The 26,658-nt window shown below is 39.2% G+C and overlaps 1 protein-coding gene across 2 annotated transcripts; it reads left to right on the top strand.

The window, feature by feature from the left end:
• Window positions 1–783: 783 nt before the first annotated feature.
• Window positions 784–26,190, top strand: LSM6 (LSM6 homolog, U6 small nuclear RNA and mRNA degradation associated). Of its 2 annotated transcripts, XM_061191623.1 has the most exons (5): window positions 796–856; window positions 2,293–2,395; window positions 13,892–14,007; window positions 23,134–23,247; window positions 25,788–26,190. In XM_061191623.1, exons 3-5 carry the CDS (start codon window positions 13,914–13,916, stop codon window positions 25,820–25,822), a joined length of 243 nt encoding a protein of 80 aa, XP_061047606.1. In that variant the 5' UTR covers window positions 796–856; window positions 2,293–2,395; window positions 13,892–13,913; the 3' UTR covers window positions 25,823–26,190. The 2 variants fall into 2 exon arrangements, with proteins under 2 accessions (XP_061047607.1, XP_061047606.1); XM_061191624.1 differs by lacking the exon at window positions 2,293–2,395 and having other exon boundaries at window positions 784–856.
• The last annotated feature ends 468 nt before the right edge of the window (window positions 26,191–26,658 follow it).

Below are 26,658 nucleotides of genomic sequence, written 5' to 3'. Positions count from 1 at the left end.
TTATAGCATTACAAATTTGGAATAGAAGTAAAGTATAAATTTTAAGCTGATGAGGGTGTGTAGGGGAAAAAGGAATCAAGTCCTGGCATACTAGTTTTCTTCTTTTTCCTCTCCCTTGAATAGCAAGAATATTGAGAATTCATGCAAAGTTCCAAACCAAGTTCCCATAGCAGCACTTAAATAATGTCTGTACACCATTTCCAATTAGAACTAGTTTGTAATGCAACGCACTTTATGCCTTTATAATACGAGTTACTTCAGTGATTTTAATTTTTTGTGTCGATTATCGTCGCTATGGAAACAATCTCTTGCTAAGAAAGACTTCGTCTTCACACATTTAAGCAAAATCCAAAAGTGGATTTAAAGGTCCGAGACTGCTTGTTTTATTTATTTATTTGTATTTAATTATTCAAATTCAGGACATTTCTTGAGTATGTATAGACATTACTTTCGCAGTGAATTCCAGTTTCTTATGCTTTCAAGTTATTTTTTAACATTTCTGCCTAAAAGAAATCCTGGTTAAAATATCCCTTCCAGTGTTGCTTTTTCCTTTGCGGGAGTGGGGGAGGGAGGACTGGTGGTGTTTGCTTTCTGTTAGAAAAGAGCCCCAGAGCTTTCCACCTTGACTCCGGGCGCCAACTTCGCCTTCCGGCAAACCAGGATTCTGGGATTAACGCGCTCTGGCGCCGTGGGGCTTTTCGGTCCTCGCGGGCTGCCGTAGTCATGGAAAGCAATGATTGGCTGAGACAGAAAAGCGCCGCCGCCTCGGCGATTTCAGTTTCGTTTTCGCCTGGTTGGTCGGCGGAGGCCGGGCTTGTGGGGTGCCTGGAGTCGGGGTGTCGATCCCGGCTGCGAGGTGAGACACGCGGCCGCGCGGGCGGTCCGAGGCCTCAGTGTTCCGTCGCCCCGGGCAGGGTTCGTGAGCAGCATCCCCTGGCCGGGCCGGGCCTGCAGCCCCTGGAGGGCCCGGGAGCGAGCGCGGACTCCGGAGCCTGCGGGTGGCGGGTCCCCGCGCTCACGCTCGGTCCTCGGCGCCTGTTGTGCGCGGGAGATCTGGGACCGCCGGCGCCGGGCTTCCCGAGCTCGGTCCTGAGAACCCCACCCCGAGGGCAGCCTAGATCTCGCGGGGAGGAACGGCATCGGCCGGGCCCCACGAGGTGGCTTCCGAGACCGCTCATGGTGGTCGAAGTACGCTGGGAAGCCCGACATGAGCCCGGGGATTCGGCGGGAAAGCGGACCCGGACACAGGGCCAGGCTTCGCCTGGAATTGCCTGGCCTCCGCTGCATCGGGGTGGCTGCGCCTGACTCCCAGGAATTAAGGGCTGGACTAGCCCACCTTCCCGAGTTGTCAGGTTGGGGATGCCCACAGTTGCATGGTGTTATGTCCTGTCACCACGGCTTTTGTGAGCAGGCGTGTGCGCGCGCGGTCAGCCCGTATTTTCGTTTAAGGTGTCTAGAACTGGGATGATGCGGATAATCTTGAGAGTGATTTGGTGTGTCCTTTCCAAAGACATTTCCAAAGACATTTGGTGTGTCTTATTAATACAAGACGGTTATAGAAAAATTGGAAATACAGAAACGTTTAGTGAAGAAAATAACGTTCATGGCACCCTTCCGCCTAGTCTCTGTTCTGGGCTAGTTTGTATTTGAGCTAAGGCTGTACCCATTTTATCACTTAACAGTATATTTAGTTTTTCACTTTCATTTAGAAATCATTCCTAAATATAATTTCTAATTTTGTATTTTCTTTTGATTGGCTACCTAAATCATCATTGTGTAGGTCCGATCCATTATTTAACCATTTCCCGGCTGTGGGGCATTTAGGGTGTTTGTGAATTTTTGCTTCATTTTAGTATACCAGGTAATACTTTGATAAACATTTAAAAAAAAATATTTCAGATGATTAACTTGGACTGATTCTGAGGAGTGAAATTATTAGAATAGATGCCGTGATCTTGTGGGGTCTTTTTTAGGTCTTCATACACATGGCCAGATTGTTTGCCAAAAAAGTTTTAGTAGTTTCCATCATTCACGTTTGTGCCTTTTTCACCAAAAGTAATTCTTTTCTAGGATATCAACTGGCAAGGTTGAGCCTCTTTGGATTTTTTTTTTTTTTTATATATATAGTGGTATGTGGCAATTCCACTTGCTTGAATTTTGTGCAGGATTCTTCAGAGGATGTTATTGTGTGTGTGTATTTGTATTATTGGAGTTACTGCATAGGCCCTGACTGAATGTTAGAGCAGGATGATCCCTTAAGCGATCGTCTGGCATAACTCCCTTATTTTACAGATGAGGAACCTGGGGCCTGAGAGGTGAAATGATGAGTTATCCAAGGCACACAGCTAATTAAGTAGCAGAGCTGGGATTAGAACTCAGGGTTCCCGCATCCCAAGTGAGTACTCTTTATGCTGCAACAGGTGGTCTCTCACTGAACTGTGACATACTTAGTATTAGAATTTTAAAAGATGTTTACATCACTTGGATTATTCAACAGTTTATTTTTTTATTGAAGTGTAGTTGACTTACAATATTGTGTTAGTTTCATGTGTACAGCAAAAGTGATTCAGCTATGTATATATAATTTGTATCTATATATAATATGTATATATATGTTTTTTCATATTCTACGGTTTCAGATTTGGGCCAGGTAACAGAGATTGTAATCATCTGAGTGATCTGTAGCACTGAAAAATGGGAAAAGTGACATTTTCATGGTCAGGACTAGAAATTCATTATTTGGAATGGCAATCCCATCAAGATTTTTTTTGACAGTTGTTTTCATATTCTTTATATGTTGGAATAAAATATCTAATAAGTTATGATTTATACTCTGTCATGTGGTTAGAAATTAGCTGTTGGTTCTCATTTGTTAACCCTTGAAGGTTTTTTAAAAACTACTTGTTGCCTTAAGATCAGAGAACAGTGGTTTTAGGGCTTATAACAGAGTTTCTCAACCTCAGCTGACATTTGGGGGCAGATCATCCTTTGTTGTGGAGGACCGCCGTCCTATGCTGTGTAGAGTGTTAAGCCGAATCCCTGGCCTCTACCTACTGGATATCAGTGGCACCACTCTCCGCAGGCAAGAGAATCCAAAATGTCTTCAGACATTTCTGAATGTCCCTGAGGGTGGGGTTTAAAATCGCTGCTGGTGGAGAACCACTTGCTTATGGAAATTATTTGGGGAACTTTATACAACATAAATTACAGTGCTCCTTACCTAGAGAGTCTGACTGGGAGTTGGCTTCAGGAATCTGCATTTAACAAGCCATCTGTGTTGATTCGGGTGCAGCTGGTTCTTGGACAACACAGAAACATTTCTGTTTTCTCCATCTTTCTTTAATTTGGTGGTCAGTAATAGAGCTATTACTAGGTTATAGCTGTTTACATGCATGGATGATGCTGTCCTCATCACTGTGCCCATAGCTGGGAGAGGAGGGGAAGGGACAGGGCTTTTCCTTGGCACTGCCCTTAAGTGCTGCTTCCTCAGGCCTGGGCAGTGTGCTTAGGTACCAGGGTTACTAAACGAGTAACACATTTTCCTTGTCCCCGAGAAGCTTAGAACCCAGTGTGGGAGACTGGTCAGCAAATAGGAAAACTGCAGAACAGCCCGCCCAGGGCAATGACTGCGAGTGGAGAGAGGTGCTCTGGGCGCGCAGAGGGCCAACTCAGCGTGGCCCCTGGGAGAGAGGGGAGGAAGGTAGCCCCCTGTGGGTGGGGAGGAGGGATTGGTCTGAAGCCTTCGGAAGAGGGCAACGTATCCGCTGTCTCAGAAGGGAGATACACAGAGAGCTGTGTTTCTCCGTGTCTGATGCCCTCTCTGACAATGACGTGTTAGTCTACAGCTGCGTTTACTTGGGTTGTAGTGTTGGGTTTCATTGCAGTTTTTTCCTTTTCAATTTTTTTCACCCTAAACTGTAAATACTTCAAGAGTAGGTGAAAGTTTACAGTGAACATTGCCAAGAAACAAGGATTTGCATGTCTCCTTGTATATTTCTTTCTGTGTGACCATTTTTAAATATCGTCACAGGCTAATTTACGGTACTTTGTCACTTTCGGTGTTTCCCCCCCCCAGTACTGCTACTCTCCAAATAGATCTCTCACTGTCTCTATGGCCATTCCCCAGGTTTAACACCTATTCACAAGGGCAGCTGTACCTCTGAAAGGGCTTCGGCTTTGGGGTCAAGCCTTAGTTCTGCTCACCCCCTCACAGGGTTGCTCTGTGAACTGCTGAGGAATCTAGCGTGGCCTGGCACATAGTGGATGAATAAAATTTGGTTCTTTTTTCCTCCCCATTCTTCTAATTAAAAAAATCTCTGCAAGGCAGTAGGCAGATGTTCTTGTACCAGACCTCTCGGTAGCTTCTACCAGAAAATATACTGCTTTTGACTTAATAGCCATGTATGAAAATAGGTCATTTAAAAGCCTGAGTAGGAGTCAGGGAAGGGAGAGGAGGCCTAGAGGGTGATTATGGCTTTAATTTTAAAGAGAAGTTTTATCAAGGTGACCCTGAAGCAAGAAAGCCTTTTTCCTCTTATATGTTTATGGTTCCAGAGGCTTTTTTCTTCCTTCAGAAACAGTCAGAACTGTTCCTTCTGCCTTTATCCAATTTAAAAGATGAAAACTTAAACCTACGTGAGCCAAGTCATGGGAAAAATTGTGGTGTCGAGACCAGTTGACTCATACAAAATGGATTTATGGGCGAGTCATTAAGTAACAGGGAGTACCATGGAAGCCTAATGAAGACGAATGTAAAAGATACGCTCTCCTAAAGTGATGGATAAAATGTGTTTGAAGCAACCATCCTCTTTCCAAATAACTTAAAACATTTTTTTTTCAAGAGATTTAGCACAATGTCGATGTTCTAGAGAATAAATGAGAAACTTGGTACTAGTCTCTCCTTTCACATGGCTTCCAGTCTTTTGAGGGAGAAAAGACTCCTATTTAACAAAAGTAAAGCATATACAAGAGAGTAAATAGTGACAGGTAACCAAATGGGAAACTCTGACGCCAGAACTCAGTGAGAGGGCCTGTCTCCAATCTGTAATCATGCAAGTCTCTGCTTCAGACCTTCCCAGGGTCCCCATCACTGACACAAGTATTTCCCTTGCTTGCCAGTTCATAGGCGTCTCCTAGGCTTTTGCAAACAGATTCTGGGTCCTGCCCCAGAACTACCGAATCAGGACCTCCAAGTGATGCCGATGATTCACTTTTGGGAAACGGGCCTAGAGGCTCAGGGCTGCGCGCTCTCAGCACTTGCTCTGCTCCCATGATGGTGGCCCTGCTCCCTTCTGCAGCTGCTGTTTGTCCTTGCCTAGGTAGCATTTTCCCCGCAAACCCAAACGCTGTCTAATACCTTTGCTAAGATTTCTCTCCTTTTAGGCTGGTGGACTCCTTTTCCTCCATACTCAGCTCAGGTTCACCTCCCGAAATCTTTCTTTCATCTCCAAGGCCTGGTCTAAGCCACTCTTCCGTATGTGCTGTTCTCTGCGTCATTTTATCCAAATGCATACAGCTTTTTAAAAACTTCTCCATTTGTATGTTTCTGTCCCCTTTGGAGTGTCAACTCTGAGGGCCCAAGGCCATGTCTTATGGGTGTTACATCCCCAGCCTAAGTGCCTGACAGGTAGGTGCTGCATAAAAATGTGAAGCATTGAATGCCTTCAGGAAGACGTTGATGTTAATTGGGGTAGAGATGAGACGTAATGGCAGAGGCATGATCTTTGATGAGTTTAGAAGAAGAATATGAGGTGAGGAAAGATAGTAACATTTTAAAAATAACTAATATCATCAGTTAAGCAACTATCAGTCTAGGTTTGTATTCTTTTATCTGTCTTTAACTTTTTTCTTTTTTCTAAAAAATGGAAAATTTTATTTGAGCCAAATTTGAGGATCCTAACCCAGGAAGAGCATCTCAGAAACTTTCAGAACTGTTCTTTGTCATTAACTTTTTTTTTTTTTAACATCTTTATTGCAGTATAATTGCTTTACAATGGTGTGTTAGTTTCTGCTTTATAACAAAGTGAATCAGCTATACATATACATATATCCCTGTATCCCCTCCCTCTTGTGTCTCCCTCCCACCCTCCCTATCCCACCCCTCTAAGTGTTCACAAAGCACAGAGCTGATCTCCCTGTGCTATGCGCCTGCTTCGCACTAGCTATCTCTTTTATATTGGTAGTATATATAAGTCCATGCCACTCTCTCACTTCGTCCCAGCTTAGGCTTCCCCCTCCCCGTGTCCTCAAGTCCATTCTCTACGTCTGTGTCCTTACTCCTGTTCTGCCCCTAGGTTCTTCAGAACAAATTTTTTTTTTGGATTCCATATATATGTGTTAGCATACGGCATTTGTTTTTCTCTTTCTGACTTACTTCACTCTGTATGACAGACTCTAGGTCCATCCACCTCACTACAAATGACTCAATTTCATTTCTTTTTATGGCTGAGTAATATTCCATTGTATATATGTGCCACATTTTCTTTATCCATTCATCTGTTGATGAACACTTAGGTTGCTTCCATGTCCTGGCTATTGTAAATAGAGCTGCAGTGAACATTGTGGTACATGACTCTTTCTGAATTATGGTTTTCTCAGGGTATATACCCAGTAGTGGGATTGCTGGGTTGTATGGTAGTTCTATTTTTACTTTTTTTTTTCTCCATAGTGGCTGTATCAATTTACATTCCCACCAGCAGTGCAAGAGGGTTCCCTTTTCTCCACACCCTCTACAGCATTTATTCTTTGTAGATTTTTTGATGATGGCCATTCTGACTGGTGTGAGGTAATTCCTCATTGTAATTTTGATTTGCATTTCTCTAGTGATTACTGCTGTCGAGCATCCTTTCATGTATTTGTTGGCAATCTGTATATCTTCTTTGCAGAAATGTCTGTTTAGGTCTTCTGCCCATTTTTGGATGGGTTGTTTGTTTTTTTGATATTGAGCTGCATGACCCTCTTCTGTATTTTGGAGATTAATTCTTTGTCAGTTGCTTCATTTGCAAATATTTTCTCCCATTCTGAGGGTTGTCTTTTTGTCTTGTTTATGGTTTCCTCTGCTGTGAAAAAGCTTTTAAGTTTCATTAGGTCCTATTTGTTTATTTTTGCTTTTATTTTCATTTCTCTAGGAGGTGGGTCAAAAGGATCTTGCTGTGATTTAGTTTTCCTCTAAGAGTTTTATACTGTCTGGCCTTATTACATGTAGGTCTTTAATCCATTTTTAGTTCATTTTTGTGTATGGTGTTAGGGAGTGTTCTAATTTCATTCTTTTACATGTAGCTGTCCAGGTTTCCCAGCACCACTTATTGAAGAGGCTCTCTTTTCTCCATTGTATGTTCTCGCCTCCTTTATCAAAAATAAGGTGACCATATGTGTGTGGGTTTACCTCTGGGCTTTCTATCCTGTTCCATTGATCTATATTTCTATTTTTGTGCCAGTACCATACTGTCTTGATTACTGTAGCTTTGTAGTATAGTCTGAAGTCAGGGAGCCTGATTCCACCAGCTCTGTTTTTCTTTCTCAAGATTGCTTTGGCTATTCGGGGTCTTTTGTGTTTCCATACAAATTGTGAAATTTTTTGTTCTAGTTCTGTGAAAAATGCCATTGGTAGTTTGATAGGGATTGCATTGAATCTGTAGATTGCTTTGGGTAGTATAGTCATTTTCACAATGTTATTTCTTCGAATCCAAGAACATGGTATATCTCTCCAACTGTTTCATTTCTTTCATCAGTGTTTTATAGTTTTCTGCATACAGGTCTTTTGTCTCCTTAGGTAGGTTTATTCCTAGGTATTTTATTCTTTTTGTTGCAGTGGTAAATGGGAGTGTTTCCTTAATTTCTCTTTCAGATATTTCATCATTAGTGTATAGGAATGCAAGAGATTTCTGTGCATTAATAAAGTATCCTGCAACTTTACCAAATTCATTGATTAGCTCTAGTAGTTTTCTGGTAGAGTCTTTAGGATTCTCTGTGTACAGTATCATGTCATCTGCAAACAGTGACAGCTTTACTTCTTCTTTGCTCATTTGGATTCCTTTTATTTCTTTTTCTCCTCTGATTGCTGTGGCTAAAACTTCCAACACTATGTTGAATAATAGTGGTGAGAGTGGGCAACCTTGTCTTGTTCCTGATCTTAGTGGAAGTGGTTTCAGTTTTTCACCATTGAGAACGATGTTGGCTGTGGGTTTGTCATATATGGCCTTTATTATGTTGAGGTAAGTTCCCTCTATACCTACTTTCTGGACGGTTTATATCATAAATGTGTTGAATTTTGTCAAAAGATTTTTCTGCATCTATTGAGATGATCATATGATTTTTCTCCTTCAATTTGTTAATGTGGTGTATCACACTGATTGATTTGCGTATATTGAAGAATCCTTGCATCCCTGGGATAAACCCCACTTGATCATGGTGTATGATCCTTTTAATGTGCTGTTGGATTCTGTTTGCTTGCATTTTGTTGAGGATATTTGCATCTATGTTCATCAGTGATATTGGCCTGTATTTTCTTTCTTTGTGACATCTTTGTCTGGTTTTGGTATCAGGGTGATGGTGGCCTCGTAGAATGAGTTTGGGAGTGTTCCTCCCTCTGCTGTATTTTGGAAGAGTTTGAGAAGGTTAGGTGTTAGCTCTTCTCTAAATGTTTGATAGAATTCGCCTGTGAAGCCATCTGGTCCTGGGCTTTTGTTTGTTGGAAGATTTTTAATCACAGTCTCAATTTGAATGCTTGTGATTGGTCTGTTTATATTTTCTATTTCTTCCTGGTTCAGAGTTGGAAGGTTGTTCTTTTCTAAGAATTTGTCCATTTCTTCCAGGTTGTCCATTTTATTGGCATATAATTGCTTGTAGTAATCTGTCATGATCCTTTATATTTCTCAAGTGTCTGTTCTTCTCCTTTTTCATTTCTAATTCTATTGATTTGAGTCTTTTCCCTTTTTTCCTTTATGAGTCTGGCTAATGGTTTATCAATTTTGTTTATCTTCTCAAAGAACCAGCTTTTAGTTTTATAGATCTTTGCTACTGTTTCCTTCATTTTTTTTCATTTATTTCTCATCTGATCTTTATGATTTCTTTCCTTCTTCTAATTTTGGGGTTTTTTTGTTCTTCTTTCTCTAATTGCTTTAGATGTAAGGTTAGGTTGTTTATTTGAGATGTTTCCTGTTTCTTGAGGTAGGATTTTATTGCTATAAACTTCCCTCTTAGAACTCCTTTTGCTGCATCCCATAGGTTTTGGGTCATTGTGTTTTCATTGTCATTTGTTTGTAGGTATTTTTGATTTTCTCTTTGATTTCTTCAGTGATCTCTTGGTTATTTAGTAGTGTACTGTTTAGCCTCCATCTGTTTGTATTTTTTACAGATTTTTTCCTGTAATTGATACCTAGTCTCATAGTGTTGTGGTTGGAAAAGATACTTGATACAATTTCAGTTTTCTTAAATTTACCAAGGCTTCATTTGTGACTCAAGATATGATCTATCCTGGAGAATGTTCCATGAGCACTTGAGAAGAAAGTGTACTGTTGTTTTTGGATGGAATGTCCTGTAAATATCAATTAAGTCCATCTTGTTTAATGTGTCATGTAAAGCTTGTGTTTCCTTATTTATTTTCATTTTGGATGATCTGTCCATTGGTGAAAGTGGGGTGTTAAAGTCCCCTACTATGATTGCGTTCCTGTCGATTTCCCCTTTTATCGCTGTTAGCATTTGCCTTATATATTGAGGTGCTCCTATGTTGGGTTCATAAAGATTTACAATTGTTATATCTTCTTCTTGGATTGATCCCTTGATCAGTATGTAGTGTTCTTCTTTGTCTCTTGTAATAGAGTTTATTTTAAATTTTATTTTGTCTGATCTGAGAATTGCTACTCCAGCTTTCTTTTGATTTCCATTTGCATGGAATATCTTTTTCCATCCTCTCACTTTCAATCTGTATGTGTCCCTAAGTCTGAAGTGGGTCTCTTGTAGACAACATATATATATAGGTATTCTTTTTGTATCCATTCAGCCAGTCTGTCTTTTGGTTGGAGCATTTAATCCATTTACATTTAAGGTAGTTATCAATATGTATATTCCTATTACCATTTTCTTAATTCTTTTGGGTTTGTTATTGTAGGTCTTTTCTGTCTCTTGTGTTTCCTGCCTAGAGAAGTTCCTTTAGAATTTGTTGTATGGGCTTCCCTGGTGGCGCAGTGGTTGAGAATCTGCCTGCCAATGCACAGGACACGGGTTCGAGCCCTGGTCTGGGAAGATCCCCCATGCCCTGGAGCAACTAAGCCCGTGTGCCACAACTACTGAGCCTGCACATCTTGAGCCTGTGCTCTGCAACAAGAGAGGCCGCAATAGTGAGAGGCCCGCACACCGCGATGAAGAGTGGCCCCCGCTTGCCACAACTAGAGAAAGCCCTTGCACAGAAACGAAGACCCAACACAGCCAAAAATAAATAAATTAATTAATTAATTTATTTTAAAAAAAGAATTTGTTGTAAAGCTGGTTTGGTGGTGCTAAATTCTCTTAGCTTTTGCTTGTCTGTAAAGGTTTTAATTTCTCCGTGGAATCTGAATGAGATCCTTGCTGGGTAGAGTAATCTTGTTTGTAGTTTTTTCCCTTTCATCACTTTAAATATGTCCTGCCACTGCCTTCTGGCTTTCAGAGTTTCTGCTGAAAGAGCAGCTGTTAACATTATGGGGATTTCCTTGTATGTTATTTGTTGTTTTTCCCTTGCTGCTTTTAATATTTTTTCTTTGTATTTAATTTTTGATAGTTTGATTAATATGTGTCTTGGTGTGTTTCTCCTTGGATTTATCCTGTATGGGAATCTCTGTGCTTCCTGGACTTGATTATCTATTTCCTTTCCCGTATTAGGGAAGTTTTCAACTATAATCTCTTCAAATATTTTCTCAGTCCATTTCTTTTTCTCTTCTTCAGGGACCCCTATAATTCGAATGTTGATGTGTTTAATGTTGTCCCAGAGGTCTCTGAGACTGTCCTCAATTCTTTTCATTCTTTTTTCTTTATTCTGCTCTGCAGTAGTTATTTCCATTTTTTTATCCTCCAGGTCACTTATCCATTCTTCTGCCTCAGTTATTCTGCTATTGATTCCTTCTAGAGAATTTTTAATTTCATTTATTGTGTTGTTCATCATTGTTTGTTTGCTCTTTAGTTCTTCTTGTTCCTTGTTAAACGTTTCTTGTATTTTCTCCATTCTGTTTCCAAGATTTTGGATCATCTTTACTATCATTACTCTGAATTCTATTTCAGGTAGACTGCCTATTTCTTCTTCATTTGTTTGGTCTGCTGGGTTTTTACCTTGCTTCTTCATCTGCTGTCATTAACTTTTAACTTTGGACAAGGTAGTTAATAATAGATGTTCACATCAGAATGCATCTTAGTGGGTTTTTTAGCACAAAATAAACAACTAGTTTTCTCTCAAGTTTGTAGATGAAGAAGCTGGCACAATGGGACTTAGCCTCTGATGGGAAATGAACCTAAGTCTCAGTGAATGAGTCTCTGTGGGGCCTTCAGCATGTCTCTGTAGACCTGTCCAACTACAGAACAATACATGTTCAAGACAGAAATAAAGCACTTCGTAGATGAATGGGAAGATTTGTTTCCTTTTACTAAAGTCATTAAAGGTATTGAATCTGCTACAGTATTTACTTTGTAATTTTTTTCTTGAGCTCAAAACACCATAAATAACGTTGTGTGGTCTGAGTCATGAATGAATAGTGATTTTCCTGAATAGTAGTCGTAATTTCAGTTATCTGTTGAGACAGTGTAGCTAAAGAAATAAACTGGCAATTCAGTGGAAAAATTAAAATTTGCCAAGCAAAATAGTTATTTGATCACATTAAAAAAATCCTTCAAACCTTGAGGAGATGGAATGGATGATGGATGTACCAAATGTCAGCCCCAGATTCAAGAATAGTTTTTGAAATTTGTATTTTCTTTTGTTTAACTTGGGATGTTGACTTTTCTTGTTTAAAGAAAATTATTTTACTTAAATTGCAATCATTTTTGTTTACTCACGCCCTTTAAACAAGAGTTTAAGTTCTTCTAGATTTTAAGTTCTTTAAGGTCAGAGCCTTTGTGTACATTTTAAAAATTTTCTTGCAGAGCGTGTCCATACACACAATTGTTAAACAAATGAAAAGCCAATAATCTAGCATTCTAGTTTATCCAAACTGCTGAATATGCATGGATTTACGTTGAGAAAATCTCCAAACAATGATCTTAAACCTGAGTTCACATCATTGAGTGGATGGACTTGGAGTGAAATAAGCAGTGCTATTTACGGAAGAATGTTTAGTGAAAGTTTTGATTGACAACAAAACAAAAAAAAAAACTTGATTTTTTTTTAAATTTATTTATTTACTTTTGGCTGTGTTTGGTCTTCGTTGCTGCGTGTGGGCTTTTTCTAGTTGCGGCGAGCGGGGGCCACTCTTCGCTGTGGTGCGCAGGCTTCTCATTGTGGTGGCTTCTCTTGTTGCAGTGTGTGGGCTCTAGGTGTGTGGGCTTCAGTAGTTGTGGCTCGCGGGCTCTAGAGCGCAAGCTCAGTAGTTGTGGTGCCGGACTTAGTTGCTCTGTGGCATGTGGGATCTTCCCAGACCAGGGCTCAAGCCTGTGTCCCCTGCATTGGCAGGTGGATTCTCAACCACTGCACCACCAGGGAAGCCCCACAACTTGAGTTCTTGAGGAGAGTCCTTCAAGTATTGTATTCATACTAATTTTTAAATGTGAATGTTTATATGGCTACTAAATAAAATTGATGCTGAATTTGACTGAAACAGAATAATTAATTTCCAAAGTTTTTACTTAAGTAACAGTTACGTTTTGTTACGTTTGTTTACCAAACTATTTTGAGAGAGAGAACTTACAAAACAGGATGAGTTTTGAAAGGAATGATAGGTAGCTATGTATGTCTGTGATTGATTTGGGTGTGTAATGCTCTTTCCCTATTTTAGATTCCTATTATACTTGAATTTAAAAATTTTTTTCTTTGTTATAGAGAGTGTACATCTGCTATAATTATAATATACATAATATAATAAAAATATTTGGCTACATTAGCAGCTTTCAGGAGGCTGCATAAAGGTGTGATTAAGACATGGGCTGGCCATCTACTTACTGGCTATGTGACCCAGACCAGGATGTTTAGCCCTTTCTTTGTCTAGTCATCTGTAAAATGAGGTTAAAACAATACCTACCTCAGTGAGCTCTAAGTGGATTAATACATGTAAAGTGCTTACATAAGTGCCGGCCTGTAGTACACTCAAATATTGGCTCTCAATTATGATGATTATTCTTTCTGGAGATACTGTTTTGGCATATAGTGTTTACAATCAGCTGTTGTAAATACTATATAAACATTATGTAAACAGTGGCTTTAAAACATGCCTGATTGGAACTTGAATGTTGATCCCCTCACATTTGGGGGCACGTAATTTCATCCTTCTGGGCCTTTAATTTCATCAGCACAATGGGGATATGAAGACCTTCTTCCCAGGGTTCTTGTAAAGATTAAATTTGATAGTATTTCTAGGGATCTTAGCAGAGCGCTCAGCGTGAAGTGAGCGTTGGGTAAGTGGTGGGGGTGGTCATGGAGGTCGTGGGTATGTTGACTGCGGACACAGTGGTGACAAGTGGTTAAGAACAGGGGCTCTGGAATCACAGGGCTCTTCTGTGGTGAGGCTGTGTCTGAGGATTCTTGTGGGCCTAATGAGGTAACGTGTGTCAAACGCCTAGCGTTAGTTGCCATGCTGTGGGTGTGGTGGTGGAGTAGTGTTGGCTCTTTGCATGTGGTCCTTTGACACTTGATTTCCTATAAATACATTAAGGGCTTCCAGGCTTTTTTGTTGAATAATTAACTTTTGTCTTTACCTTTATTGCTCCCTTTCAGATTTCTGATCAGGATTGTTAAAATGAGTCTGCGGAAGCAAACACCCAGTGACTTCCTGAAGCAAATCATCGGACGACCAGTTGTGGTAAAATTAAATTCTGGAGTGGATTACCGAGGTAAGATTTCCATGCTTCATCCTTACTGGTGTTCACTAAAGACGTAAAGGTGACTTAACTGCTTTTTATTAACCTCTTTGAAGTACCCAGTAGACCAAAAAAGCATTGGTTGTCAACAGTTTCTATACCCATTTCTTTTTCTACCTCTGAGATGGTTCATTTTAGAGAGACAACTCTGACAGCAGAGCGTGTGCCTCTGACTTGCGTGATCTGGGGCTCCTGTCTCCTGTCTTTACTTTAAGATTGGTGTGCCTGCATCCCCTGGTGATAGCCAGGCTTGAATAACTGGATACTAAAGAAATCCTTGGCCCAGCAGCATTTGTTTTTGTGGAAGCAGTCAAGATTGGCAAGCAACGGGAGGGACCTTCAAGATGGCAGAGGAGTAAGACATGCAGATCACCTTCCTCCCCACAAATACATCAAAAGTACATCTACATGTGGAACAACTCCTACAGAACACCTACTGAACGCTGGCAGAAGACCTCAGACTTCTCAAAAGGCAAGAAACTCCCCACGTACCTGGCCGAGTGTCTGACAGGGTCTTGGTGCTCCGGCCAGGTGTCAGGCCTGAGCCTCTGAGGTGGGAGAGCCGAGCTCAGGACATTGGACCACCAGAGACCTCCTGGCCCCATGTACTATCAAACAGTGAAAGCTCTCCCAGAGATCCCCATCTCAACGCTAAGACCCAGTTCCACTCAACAGATAGCAAGCTACAGTGCTAGACACCCTATGACAAACAACTAGCAAGACAGGAACACAACCCCACCCATTAGCAGAGAGGCTGCCTAAAATCATAATAAGTTCACAGACACCCCAAAGCACACCACCAGATGCGGACCTGCCCACCAGAAAGAAAAGATCCAGCCTCATCCACCAGAACACAGGCACAGGCACCAGTCCCCTCCACCAAGAAGGCTACACAACCCACTGAACCAACCTTAGCCACTGGGGGCAGACACCAAAAGCAACGGGAAATATGAAGCTGCAGGCTGCAGTTAAGCAAAATGAGAAGACAGAGAAATACACAGCAGATGAAGGAGCAAGGTAAAAATCCACCAGACCAAACAAATGAAGAGGAAATAGGCAGTCTACCTGAAATAGAATTCAGAGTAATGATAGTAAAGATGATCCAAAATCATAGAAATAGAATGGAGAAAATACAAGAAACATTTACCAAGGGTCTAGAAAAACTAAGGAGGAAACAAAAAATGATGAACAACACAGTAAGTGAAGTTAAAAATTCTCTAGAAGGAATCAATAGCAGAATAACTGAGGAAGAAGAACAGATAAGTGACCCGGAAGATACAATAGTGGAAATAACTACTGCAGAGCAGAATAAAGAAAAAAGAATGAAAAGAATTGAGAACAGTCTCAGAGACCTCTAGGACAACATTAAACGTACCAACATTCGAATTATAGGGGTCCCAGAAGAAGAAGAGAAAAAGAAATGGACTGAGAAAATATTTGAAGAGATTATAGTTGAAAACTTCCCTAATTTGGGAAAGGAAATGGTCAATCAAGTCCAGGAAGCACAGAGAGTCCCATACAGGATAAATCCACGGAGAAACACACCAAGACACATATTATTCAAACTATCAAAAATTAAATACAAAGAAAAATATTAAAAGCAGCAAGGGAAAAACAACAAATAACATACAAGGGAATCCCCATAAGGTTAACAGCTGACCTTTCAGCAGAAACTCTGCAAGCCAGAAGGGAGTGGCAGGACATATTTAAAGTGATGAAAGGATAAAAACTACAAACAAGATTACTCTACCCAGCAAGGATCTCATTCAGATTCCACGGAGAAATTAAAACCTTTACAGACAAGCAAAGGCTAAGAGAATTTAGCACCACCAAACCAGCTTTACAACAAATTCTAAAGGAACTTCTCTTGGCAGGAAACACAAGAGATGGAAAAGACCTACAATAACAAACCCAAAACAGTTAAGAAAATGGTAATAGGAACATACATATTGATAACTACCTTAAATGTAAATGGATTAAATGCTCCAACCAAAAGACACAGACTGGCTGAATGGATACAAAAACAAGACCCATATACATGCTGTCTACAAGAGACACACTTCAGACCTAGGGACACATACAGACTGAAAGTGAGAGCATGGAAAAAGATATTCCATGCAAATGGAAATCAAAAGAAAGCTGGAGTAGCAATACTCATATCAGACAAAATAGACTTTAAAATAAAGACTATTACAAGAGACACAGAAGGACACTACATAATGATCAAGGGATCAATCCAAGAAGAAGATATAACAATTGTGAATCTTTATGCGCCCAACATACCACCTCAATATATAAGGCAAATGCTAACAGCTACAAAAGGGGAAATCGACAGGAACACAAGCATAGTAGGGGACTTTTAACACCCCACTTTCACCAATGGACAGATCATCCAAAATGAAAATAAATAAGGAAACACAAGCTTTAAATGACACATTAAACAAGGTGGACATAATTGATATTTATAGGACATTCCATCCAAAAACAACAGAATACACTTTCTTCTCAAGTGCTCATGGAACATTCTCCAGGATAGATCATATCTTGAGTCACAAATGAAGCCTTGGTAAATTTAAGAAAACTGAAATTGTATCAAGTATCTTTTCTGACCACAATGCTATGAGACTAGGTATCAATTACAGGAAAAAAATGTGTAAAAAATACAAACAGATGGAGGCTAAACAGTACACTACTAAATAACCAAGAGATCACTGAAGAACTCAAAGAGGGAATCAGCAAATACCTAGAAACAAATGACAGTGAAAACACAATGACCCAAAACCTATGGGAAGCAGCAAAAGCAGTTCTAAGAGGGAAGTTTATAGCAATACAGTCCTACCTCAAGAAACAGGAAGCATCTCAAATAACCAACCTAACCCCACACCTAAAGCAATTAGAGAAAGAAGAACAAAAAACCCCCAAAATTAGAAGAAGGAAAGAAATCATAAAGATCAGATGAGAAATAAATGAAAAAAAATGAAGGAAACAGTAGCAAAGATCTATAAAACTAAAAGCTGGTTCTTTGAGAAGATAAACAAAATTGATAAACCATTAGCCAGACTCATAAAGAAAAAAAGGGAGAAGCCTCAAATCAATAGAATTAGAAATGAAAAAGGAGAAGTAAGAACAGCACTGCAGAAATATAAAGGATCATGAGAGATTACTACAAACAATTATATGCCAATAAAATGGACAACCTGGAAGAAATGGACAAATTCTTAGAAAAGCACAACCTTCCAAGACTGAACCAGGAAGAAATAGAAAGTATAAACAGACCAATCACAAGCATTCAAATTGAGACTGTGATTAAGAATCTTCCAACAAACAAAAGCCCAGGACCAGATGGCTTCACAGGCGAATTCTATCAAACATTTAGAGAAGAGCTAACACCTAACCTTCTCAAACTCTTCCAAAATACAGCAGAGGGAGGAACACTCCCAAACTCATTCTACGAGGCCACCATCACCCTGATACCAAAACCAGACAAAGATGTCACAAAGAAAGAAAATACAGGCCAATATCACTGATGAACATAGATGCAAATATCCTCAACAAATGCAAGCAAACAGAATCCAACAGCACATTAAAAGGATCATACACCATGATCAAGTGGGGTTTATCCCAGGGATGCAAGGATTCTTCAATATACGCAAATCAATCAGTGTGATACACCACATTAACAAATTGAAGGAGAAAAATCATATGATCATCTCAATAGATGCAGAAAAATCTTTTGACAAAATTCAACACATTTATGATATAAACCGTCCAGAAAGTAGGTATAGAGGGAACTTACCTCAACATAGTAAAGGCCGTATATGACAAACTCACAGCCAACATCGTTCTCAATGGTGAAAAACTGAAACCATTTCCACTAAGTTCAGGAACAAGACAGGGTTGCCCACTCTCACCACTATTATTCAACATAGTTTTGGAAGTTTTAGCCACAGCAATCAGAGAAGAAAAAGAAATAAAAGGAATCCAAATTGGCAAAGAAGAAGTAAAGCTGTCACTGTTTGCAGATGACATGATACTGTACGCAGAGAATCCTAAAGACTCTACCAGAAAACTACCTGAGCTAATCAATGAATTTGGTAAAGTTGCAGGATACAAAATCAACACACAGTAATCTCTTGCATTCCTATACACTAATAATGAAAAATCTGAAAGAGAAATTAAGGAAACACTCCCATTTACCATTGCAACAAAAAGAATAAAATACCTAGGGATTAACCTACCTAAGGAGACAAAAGACCTGTATGCAGAAAACTATAAAACACTGATGAAAGAAATGAAACAGTTGGAGAGATATACCATATTCTTGGATTGGAAGAAATAACATTGTGAAAATGACTATACTACCCAAAGCAATCTACAGATTCAGTGCAATCCCTATCAACCTACCAATGGCATTTTTCACAGAACTAGAACAAGAAATTTCACGATTTGTATGGAAACACAAAATACCCCGAATAGACAAAGCAATCTTAAGAAAGATAAACGGAGCTGGTGGAATCAGGCTCCCTGACTTCAGACTGTACTACAAAGCTACAGAAATCAAGACAGTATGGTACTGGCACAAAAACAGAAATATAGATCAATGGAACAGGATAGAAAGCCCAGAGGTAAACCCACGCCCATATGGTCACCTTATTTTTGATAAAGGAGGCAAGAATATACAATGGAGAAAAGAGAGCCTCTTCAATAAGTGGTGCTGGGAAACCTGGACAGCTACATGTAAAAGAATGAAATTAGAACACTCCCTAACACCATACGCAAAAATAAACTCAAAATGGATTAAAGACCTAAATGTAAGGCCAGACACTATCAAACTCTTAGAGGAAAACATAGGCAGAACACTCTATGACATAAATCACAGCAAGATCCCTTTTGACCCACCTCCTAGAGAAATGAAAATAAAAACAAAAATAAAGAAAGGGGACCTAATGAAACTTAAAAGCTTTTGCACAGCAAAGGAAGCCATAAACAAGACAAAAAGACAACCCTCAGAATGGGAGAAAATATTTGCAAACGAAGCAACAGACAATTAATCTCCAAAATATAGAAGAAGCTCATGCAGCTCAATATCAAAAAAACAAACAACCCAATCCAAAAATGGGCAGAAGACCTAAACAGACATTTCTACAAAGAAGATATACAGATTGCCAACAAACACATGAAAGGATGCTCAACATCAGTAATCACTAGAGAAATGCAAATCAAAACTACAATGAGGAATTACCTCACACCAGTCAGAATGGCCATCATCAAAAAATCTACAAAGAATAAATGCTGTAGAGGGTGTGGAGAAAAGGGAACCCTCTTGCACTGCTGGTGGGAATGTAAATTGATACAGCCACTATGGAGAACAGTATGGAGGTTCCTTAAAAAAGTAAAAATAGAATTACCATACGACCCAGCAATCCCACTACTGGGCATATACCCTGAGAAAACCATAATTCAGAAAGAGTCATGTACCACAATGTTCATTGCAGCTCTATTTACAATAGCCAGGACATGGAAGCAACCTAAGTGTCCATCAACAGATGAATGGATAAAGAAGATGTGGGATATATATACAGTGGAATATTACTCAGCAATAAAAAGAAATGAAATGGAGTTACTTGTAGTGAAGTGGATGGACCTAGAGACTGACATACAGAGTGGAGTAAGTCAGAAAGAGAAAAAGAAATACCATATGCTAACACATATATATGGAATCTAAAAAAAAAAAAAAAAAAAAAAAAATGGTTTTGAAGAACTTAGGGGTAAGACAGGAATAAAGACACAGATGTAGAGAATTTAGTTGAGGCCACCGGGAGGGTGAAAGGTAAGCTGGGACGAAGTGAGAGAGTGGCATGGACATATATACACTACCAAATGTAAAATAGATAACTAGTGGGAAGCAGCCGCATAGCACAGGGAGATCAGCTTGGTGGTTTGTGACCACCTAGAGGGGTGGGATAGGGAGGGTGGGAGGGAGACGCAAGAGGGAGGAGAAATGGGGATATATGCATATGTATAGCTGATTCACTTTGTTATAAAGCAGAAACTAACACACCATTGTAAAGCAGTTATACTCTAATAAAGGTGTTAAAAAAATAGATTGGCAAGCAACTATTTAGACAGTATCTTTTTTCAGCATAAATTTCTCACTCATATAATATGTGGGGTATCCAAAGACACCTTTCTGGTCTTGTAGAAAATGAAATGCTCTTTTTAAGAGGCTTGACACTACTGAAACTAACTTTGTGTAAGGAGTGGTATCCAATTCCATTTTTTTGAAGTAACTAAATTCCTAATCTTCCAAAATTAAGATATGTTAAATTACTGGGAATATTTCAGAGGTGTGGATAACTAATTGATTAGCAAAGTTTTAAATCCTTTTTTGGCCTCTTTCCTGAATAATTCTTGGTCTCTTTCCTGAGTAATGATCAAAATCTCTTGAGATTTTTCCACTTTCCACATGTGCAAACTTAATTTTATTGAGAGCTTACTGTGGGTCCATTGTGCATGAATCACTTTAATTTTCATTTTCTCTTCACATAAATCCTTTCAGATCTCTGTTGATTATCTCCACCTAGTAAGGGAGGAGCTAGGACTCAAACTCAAGCTTGATTCAAAAGCCTTGCTAAAAAATACTCTGCTTTTTATGTACTGCTTTAGTTTCTTGACATTAATAATGTAGCTCCAGTTTAATTTGATTTTTACAGTGGAATCAATGGATTTATACTGAATACTGAGATATTATAACATCTCTGTGTGCTTCTTCTCACCCCTGGACTTTTGATGGGCCCAGAGGAGGTAATAGATTCGCAGAGAATATCCAGCAGCTGATTAGGGCGGCGACATGTGTTCATGATCTTCTCAGTACCCCCTTCATTGAGGAGATCCACCAGCCTACTCTTTAGGGGAACATTTTCTATTTTTAAAGGAAATATATATATATATATATTTTTAAAGAAATTTCAAAGCAAGTAATGGAGAAAAGTATATAGAAGAAAGGTAAATCTTCCCCAAATTCTACCATCCAGAGATAATCACCCTTACCCATTTAGATCTGTCTCTATATAAGCATAATTTTACATAAGTGGGATCAATTGTACATGCATTCTGATTTTTTTTTAACATTAAAAAAATGCATTCAGTTCTCTGACAACATGGAGTGTTTAATGGCTACATAGGAATACCATGAGTGAATGGACCACAGTCTTGTTTTTGTTTTTAACCAGTGTCCTATTAATGGACATTTAGGTGTTTACCAATCTTTTTTCTATTGTAAATGACTGCTCCTTTAACATGTATCTCAAGCACTTGTCCAAGTGTCTCTTTATAATAAATTCCCTGGGGTACGGTTTCAGAGTCAAAGAGGGTGCAGGTGGCCCTCCATCAGGGCAGGTGGCTCATTCATCTCTACGTTCTCATCAACCCTTGTGTTAGCCTTTAATGTCAACTTTTCCATTCTAATTGGCAACAAGTAATATCTCATTTAATTTATATTTCTTTGTTTACTAGTAAGTTTAAACAACCTTTCACATGGGTAGTAGTAACCCTAATTTTTCTCCGTTTATGATTGTCTAGCCATGGCTTCTATACTATTAAAGCAAAACGTTGTACACTATTGAGAGCATACTATAAAGGAAACAACCCAGTTCTCTGTAGCAATTTCCCTTCAAGTTTGAAGAAACTTGTTTTCTGTTATTCATTGTAATTTAATCCCTTAGAGAAAGGAGGGGGTTATAATCCCAACCTCCAAGAACCTTTTTCTTTAAAAAAACCTTTGCTGTGAGAATATTTTTATTAGAAGGGAACATTTCATTTTTAAATGCTTTTAATTAATTTTCGAACAGTTGCATATCATGTCTCAGAAGTTTCTTGCTCATTTATGATTGTGGTTTAGATATAAAGTAATACAGCAGGAATGAAACTAAAGTTGTAGCTTCAGCTTTCTTTTGATAGGAAATAATTATTATTAATTATTCACAGTGCATTCTGATGCTTCGAAAGTTTGCAGCTTCTAGCAGAATTTTGTTAGCTTACTGTCTTGCGCTCTCATTACACACACACAATTTTGAAAAGAAACTTTTGTTGAGAGGATAATGGGGGCAGAGGCAGGGAGTGAGAAGCATATTAATGAAGTTGAGACTACATGGAGCTATCGACTTGGTTAATTGAATCAGATTTGTAGTATTTGTTTTTACTTAAGTTGTCTATCTAGAAAATACCACTTGAAGTTAGAGGCTCAGAGATAATGGTTTACATATCTTTGTCTTTTTTAAAAAAGGATCATCAGGTCCAATTTTGCAAAATTGATACCATCTTAATACAATTAAAAAGGTTCACTTGAACAGTTTCCTCGAAAGCTGCCTGGAATGTTTACTGTTTTTCTTATTAGTGTGGATCTGCAAATATTCTAACTGGAACAGCGCAGAGAGGGATGTGCTATAAAGCAATATGGTGCCCGTGTTCTCAAGCTGTTCCTCACTGGGAGTCACAGCTTTAAGATGTTCTTTCAGGAGCACCTGCTGTCTCCTCTTTTCCATTCTGACAGACTGTGGAGCCTTCCTCTTAACCTTGGAGTACATTCATCTGCTGCAGGAGATGTGGTAGAAGAACGAGATCAATCTGCCAGGCCCGTATTTCACTTAGTGGCCAAAGTCAGAAATGCCATTGGGCATGAGGAGTCACGGCTAGTGATCATTTTTTCCTGCATAATCGCCCACTCCTGTCTTTAGCTCTCAAAGAATGGTATCTTACTTGGAATATTCTTACCGTGTTACTTTTGTGAAGGCTTTAAAAGTTGCCATTGTTGCCACACATGCCATGAGGGAGGCGGCAGCCCATTGTTTTCCCTGCCAGCAGTGGGTGCATGACGGCCTTCATGCTGTATGATGCGTCTTAGCCTTTCATTCAGATGGGCAGAGAGCAAAGACTTTTTTTTTTTTTGTGCTTCGCTCTATTGAATTTCATTTACAGTGTGAGTTTTTATGTTAAGCATGTAAGAGCTAATGAGTAAAGAGATTGTCAGCTCTAAGGTATACCCTGTAATTTTCAACTCTTTGCTTTGTATGTCTTCTCTTTGTCTGAATCCATCTCCAGGGGTCCTGGCTTGCCTGGATGGCTATATGAATATAGCCTTGGAGCAGACAGAGGAGTATGTAAATGGACAGCTGAAGAATAAGTACGGGGATGCATTTATCCGAGGAAACAATGGTAATAGCCCTTCACTCTACAGTTATACAGCATCCAAAATAGGATCACCAGCATGTTTTCTAGATAATTTAAAAGTTCAGTTTTAGTTTTGCTTTGTTTTTAAATTCTTATTACATCTCAGATCTTCATTGTGGCTAGTTCTTTTTTGGGTGCTTCATGGCATTTTGGAACTAGAAATTCTCTTCTTCCCTCCCCTTGCTGATGATAAATTGAGGGGTCTTGGTACATTGACCCAGAGCTCTGTTCTCGAATACAGTGTGTTATATTCCCCCAACATGGCCTCTCACACTGGCGGTTGGTGCTCTGAGAATGGCCACTATTTCCCTGCTACCTTTGGTTTACCTCATTTGGCAGTTAGCTTGTCTTGTTTCTCTATTAAGCATTCAAATGCTTTTTTTCTGTGGGAGATTTTTATCCTTTAGTTTGGCAAAAATGACAAAAGAGGAAATATGGTTCTGAAGTTACCCAGCTTTTTTAACAACTTATTGCTATGATCATTATGGTTACTTTCAAGTACCTGGTTTAAAAACACATTATCAGTAAAGTCATATTTGAATTTTGGGGTTGGGGGGGAAGAAATCAAAACTGTGGGAATTATCCCTTGATTCATCCCCACTTTTTGGTCCCATCCCCCAAATGGAGCTCTGTGACTCTTGATTCTGGGTTTTTTATTGATGTGCATTCTTTAGTTCTGGATAACTTCTTCAACCCCCGTAACACTTGGATCTCTTTGCTGTGAACTAAACATCCTGACTTTTATTGTAGTTATTCTATCTCCTGTCCTTACAATACCATATTGCTTCACATTATATCTTCATTTTATTTTATTTAAAAATTTCTTATTAAAGTATAGTTGATTTACAGTGTTGTATTAGTTTCTGGTGTACAGCAAAGTGATTCAGTCATATATGTGTGCATATATAACTGAGTATATATATTCTTTTCAGATTCTTTTCCATTATAGTTTATTGTGAGATACTGAATATAATTCCCTGTACTATACAGTAGGACCTTGTTGTTTATCTATTTTATGTATAGTAGTTTATATCTGCTAATCCCAAACTCCTAATTTATTCCTCCCCCCACTTCCTCTTTGGTAACCGTAAGTTGGTTTTCTTTGTCTGGGAGTCTATTTCTGCTTTGTAAATAAGTTCATTTGTATCATTTTTTTAGATTCCACCTATAAGTGATATCATATGATATTAGTCTTTCTCTGACTTATTTCACTTAGTATGATAATCTCTAGGTCCATCTGTGTTGCTGCAAATGGCATTATTTTATTCTTTTTTTTAATGGCTGAGTAATATTCCATTGTATATATGTACCACATCTTCTTTATCCATTCCTCTGTCAGTGGACACCAGGGTTGCTTCTATGTCTTGGCTATTGTAAATAGTGCTGCTGTGAACATTGGGGTCACATCATATCTTTATATATATACCTTTTTAGTCCTTCCAATGTGTAGAATTTCTTTTCCTATTTTTAATATTGTTCTTATTTGACTCTTTCCATTTACTAAGAAATGTTAATGATCTTTCCCCATTTCAATACAGCTGATAACAACAGTCAGCTAGCTGCAGGTTCTGTGAGAGGTGATAGGATGCATCCTGTCATGTACAGACTACATCTTGGACTTGGCCAGTTTCCTAGGGATGTTTTTACTGTCATACTGATGCTTTCCTTTATATAACTTTTTCCATGGGGTAATCGGTGGTAGTTAGTTATCTTTAGGCTCCATAATTCACATCCTCTGCTCTTAAAGAGGATCCTGGCTTATTTGATTAATCTGTGCTATGTCCTTTAATCAGGATATCTCTTAATGCTCACTTTGCACAAACCTGTCAGAGTCTGAGTAGGCGTGGGGGGTAGGAGGGGAGGTACACCTCTGGTGAAAGCTTGCCTCTAGTGACCAAGACATTAGATGTGGTCTGATTCTCATGTACTACATATTCAGTATACCCTGAGGAGTTCATGTGGGTGGTCACCAGAGGATTAGCTGAGCAAAACTTCGGATAAACCCAAGGTTGATACTTTACAGGGAATTCAGAATAAGGACAAAATAACAAACTCCTCACCTCTTGTTTATCCTGATGCAATTAAAAAAGTAAACAGGAAGTTTAGTGATTGTATCAAGGAGATGGATGAAAATATTTATTTTTTATTTATTCTTTATTTTTAATCTGAAGTCTGGCCTGGTAGATTTACTAATTTACTTTAACCACAATCATAATTGTTATACCTAGAATTATAAAACATTCGAAGATTCCGGAGACTTTCACATACATTTTATTTTATCCCCTTGGTTGCGATGTGCAAATCCAGTCAGATGTATAGCTAAGGTCAGAACACAGCCCTCTAAGACATCAAACCCAGGTCTAGAGTCATAAAATTGGTCTTACAATAGTTCTAGAATTTATTGTGTGGTTTGAGAATTCCTTTCAAATATGCAGAGGTGTCAGACTAAAATCTGCTTGCTTTTAAAACTTGCTATTATGATACTTAGAAAAGTTTTTTTCAGTTTGTTCATTTTTTCTTTTCAGTGTTGTACATAAGTACACAGAAGAGGAGGATGTGAAGACACCGAGAGCACCATACTTTTCACACTCGGATATGTTTTTTATTAAGTTTTTTGGTTCTTCCGTCATATAATTTGTCCTATTTTGTCATAGTCGGTGATTTTTCACTGACACGTGAGTGAGATAAATGTATAAAATTGTGGATTTAATTGTAAAGAGTTCTTTCATATTTAAGTTGCAGTCATTTTCTTTTACCTCTATGTCAGTGAGCAGAAAGCAAAAAGAATTTTCAAAAAAGAGAAGATCTTTTTCTCCCTACATGATTTGTAACTGAAGTCTCAAACAACACCATTTGATTTGCCTGCTTTGCTTGTGGGACTGACTGGAATGATGGACGTGAGGACAATTAAAACATTTGTAGAGACGGCTTCCTCTATCCTGCTCTGCTCGCCGTACAAAATGCTTGAGGGACAATGTTCCACGAGGCATCCAGTTTCAGTCTCAGGCTGAAAAGGGTCCCTGAGACCAGATGCTCAGCCTCCGTTTCCAATATCTCGATAGGAAGTAGAATTGGGCATCTAACCGTGGCACTTGCACAAAAGGAGTGGGAATCCGAATTGAGCTGGGGGAGAGATTCTAAAGGTTCCAACCTGCTAGGTGTAGGTGTAAACGTTCCTTTTAAGCCAAGTCTGTGCGCACTCATCTTGCATCTCCCCCAGGCGGTTCGCGCGGTGGGTTTTCTTGCTCCCTTTCTGGAGCCCGGGCACCCACGCCGTCCTCTCGCTTTGTGAACACGGTGGAAAGCGAGGCCTGGAGTTTGTAAACTCATTCAGGTTCCAGTTGCTCCGCTGTGACTGGAAGAATTTCTCTGCGCTCTGGCTTAGGGAGGGGCTCC

The sequence above is a fragment of the Eubalaena glacialis genome, chromosome 5 (genome assembly GCF_028564815.1).
Source record: "Eubalaena glacialis isolate mEubGla1 chromosome 5, mEubGla1.1.hap2.+ XY, whole genome shotgun sequence".
Taxonomy (NCBI): domain Eukaryota; kingdom Metazoa; phylum Chordata; class Mammalia; order Artiodactyla; family Balaenidae; genus Eubalaena; species Eubalaena glacialis.
The sequence above is the reverse complement of the archived record's forward strand: the minus strand, read 5'-3'. Positions and strand labels throughout refer to the sequence as shown.

Excerpts from the sequence above, each read along its gene's own strand:
- LSM6 (XM_061191624.1), top strand. The coding sequence starts at position 13,914 with ATGAGTCTGCGGAAGCAAACACCCAGTGACTTCCTGAAGCAAATCATC. Across the intron at positions 14,008-23,133 it reads TTCTGGAGTGGATTACCGAG|GGGTCCTGGCTTGCCTGGAT; the intron begins GTAAGATTTCCA and ends ATCCATCTCCAG. Across the intron at positions 23,248-25,787 it reads ATTTATCCGAGGAAACAATG|TGTTGTACATAAGTACACAG; the intron begins GTAATAGCCCTT and ends TTTTCTTTTCAG.